General features: G+C 41.5%; 1 protein-coding gene across 1 annotated transcript; it reads right to left on the bottom strand.

The window, feature by feature from the left end:
• Nucleotides 1-97: 97 nt before the first annotated feature.
• Nucleotides 98-1853, bottom strand: LOC103374203 (HLA class I histocompatibility antigen, B-40 alpha chain-like; the record flags this gene model as incomplete). The annotated part of the gene is made up of 3 exons (XM_008304248.1): nucleotides 98-375; nucleotides 1046-1330; nucleotides 1556-1853. Coding segments are annotated over 3 exons (861 nt in total), but the record flags the coding sequence as incomplete, so codon positions are not given.
• Nucleotides 1854-2075: the final 222 nt, after the last annotated feature.

The raw sequence follows: 2075 nt of genomic DNA, 5'->3' as shown, positions 1-2075 counted from the left end.
CCTGATAACCAAGGATCATGCAGACACAGCCCATCTGTTTTGGAATCTGGGTGCAACTACACTACATAGACTATTGTATTACAGTTTCAGTATGACATTACATATCAATGATTCTATCCAAGTAGCTTAAATGTTGGTGTGAAACACACACTACAGCACAGCACTTTACAGCTCTGTTTGTAATGTCTGTCACATGATAGAAAAACAATCTGAAACAATATATTTCACACCACTGTTGATAAAGACAGGGATTATACAGCATGCTGAACCTACCAAGAATGCCCGTCTTGTACAAGATCAGCCCCACAACAGCACCAACAACCACAATTGACCCTATCACTGCGCCGATGATGATACCCGTCTTGGAATCTGCAGCTTTATCAGAGTGAAGAGAAACACAGGAGACATTCACATTAGTTTCATGTTCACGTCACCAGAATTTCCATGTTGCGCTGAAATGTAAATGCAAATACATTTTAATTACACAAAACGATATGAAATTCCCCTTTTGTACAGGGGAGAAAAACATGTGAAGTTAAAAAATATTCTCAGATGAGATGACGCCATTGCAAAAATCAAACTAATGTTTGTCTTTGTTAAACCTGCAGTGTAGAACTTTACTGGAAGGCAGAGATCCTTCCTCTGAATTTTATTTTTTAACTTCAGCTTCTGAAACTTTTCTTGGATGCTTCCAAGATTTTTCTTCCATAACCTCAACCACCCTCCTCGCTGTTGTAGCCTAATCTGTCTCCATTGTTTCAGTTACTTCCATCTTCAGCTCTGGTAAACCGATCATCGCTGCATCCGGTGTACCAGTGCAGCAATGTTTGACATTATATTTTAAACTTTGGTATACTGAGAAATACAATTCTTTCCTTCACATTTGTTCATACATATAAACCCTTGCGTAGATGGCACTGCTGGCAGCTTTAATGCGCTACAAACTGAGTCTGAATTCTAACATGGTTTGTCTGAGATGTGATGGGGGAACTGCATGCAAAACAAAACTGTGACAAATTAGAAAAAACAATAGAAAGTTACTTACTCCAAAGATGCTCAATGTCTATATCAGATGCTTTATGAATGATTCGACAGCTGTAGGTCAACACATCAGTCTTCAAAATCTCCACATGGTCTTTCCTCTGAAAGGTGTCGTCATCATTTGGACGAACACCTGAGCTCTCCACCCCGTCCAGTTTTTCCAGGACACGGCCGTTCTGTTTGATCTGCAGAATGATGTCTTTTGGGTAGAAGCCTGTGGCCATGCAATTCAGAACCACATTGGTCTCCACTTTGGACTTCGATGTATACACGAACACCTCAGGTGGAGCTAGAGAGAAATTATAAAGGGATGTTTGAAGGGTGCTGAAGTAACCACATACAACCATTTGTAACGCTGATATTCCCATAATAACCTGATTCAGTCATAAGCACTGGTCAACAACTGGTTGGGGTTTGACAAGTTGATTCCACGTTTCAAACATACATTTATTACTAAAGCTATGTCGAGAATATCAATTATAAAAACACAGTGCTTATTTCTTGTCATACTTACAGACTTCTTTCAGCTGCTGTTGCCCGAACTCCATGAACTCCTTCAGCCACTTCATGCACTCATTCTCCAGGTAGCCCTTGGTGTACTCTTTCAGGACCTGGACGCCGTCCCACTTCCTCTTGGTTGGCAGCGCCGCTTCAACCGGGGCGATCCAGACGCCGTTTGTATCATCAAAGGACAGGAAGTCGTCTCCATCGTAGTTGTACATGTCCATGCCGGTGACAAATGTGAGAGAGCCGTCGGGCTGGACATCGCCCACACAGCCATGCATCCACTGGAGAACATGGACGTCTGAAGGAAAGATGCAGATAAATACCCATCCAGNAAATATTAAAGGCCATCTGCCACAATCTGTTTCTGTATGTGTATTTGTATGTTTACAGAGGAAAAGATTTACCATTGGTGAGAGGCACACCCTGCTTGTCAATTGAAGTTGCTATACAGAAACACAAAAAATGAGAGGACTCAACCCGTTTTCACGTTTACTGATTTACACTTCTGTTGTATATGACATTATTTG

The sequence above is a fragment of the Stegastes partitus genome, unplaced genomic scaffold (assembly GCF_000690725.1).
Source record: "Stegastes partitus isolate 25-593 unplaced genomic scaffold, Stegastes_partitus-1.0.2 Scaffold2176, whole genome shotgun sequence".
Lineage (NCBI taxonomy): Eukaryota > Metazoa > Chordata > Actinopteri > Pomacentridae > Stegastes > Stegastes partitus.
This window is presented reverse-complemented; position numbering and strand designations above follow the sequence as displayed.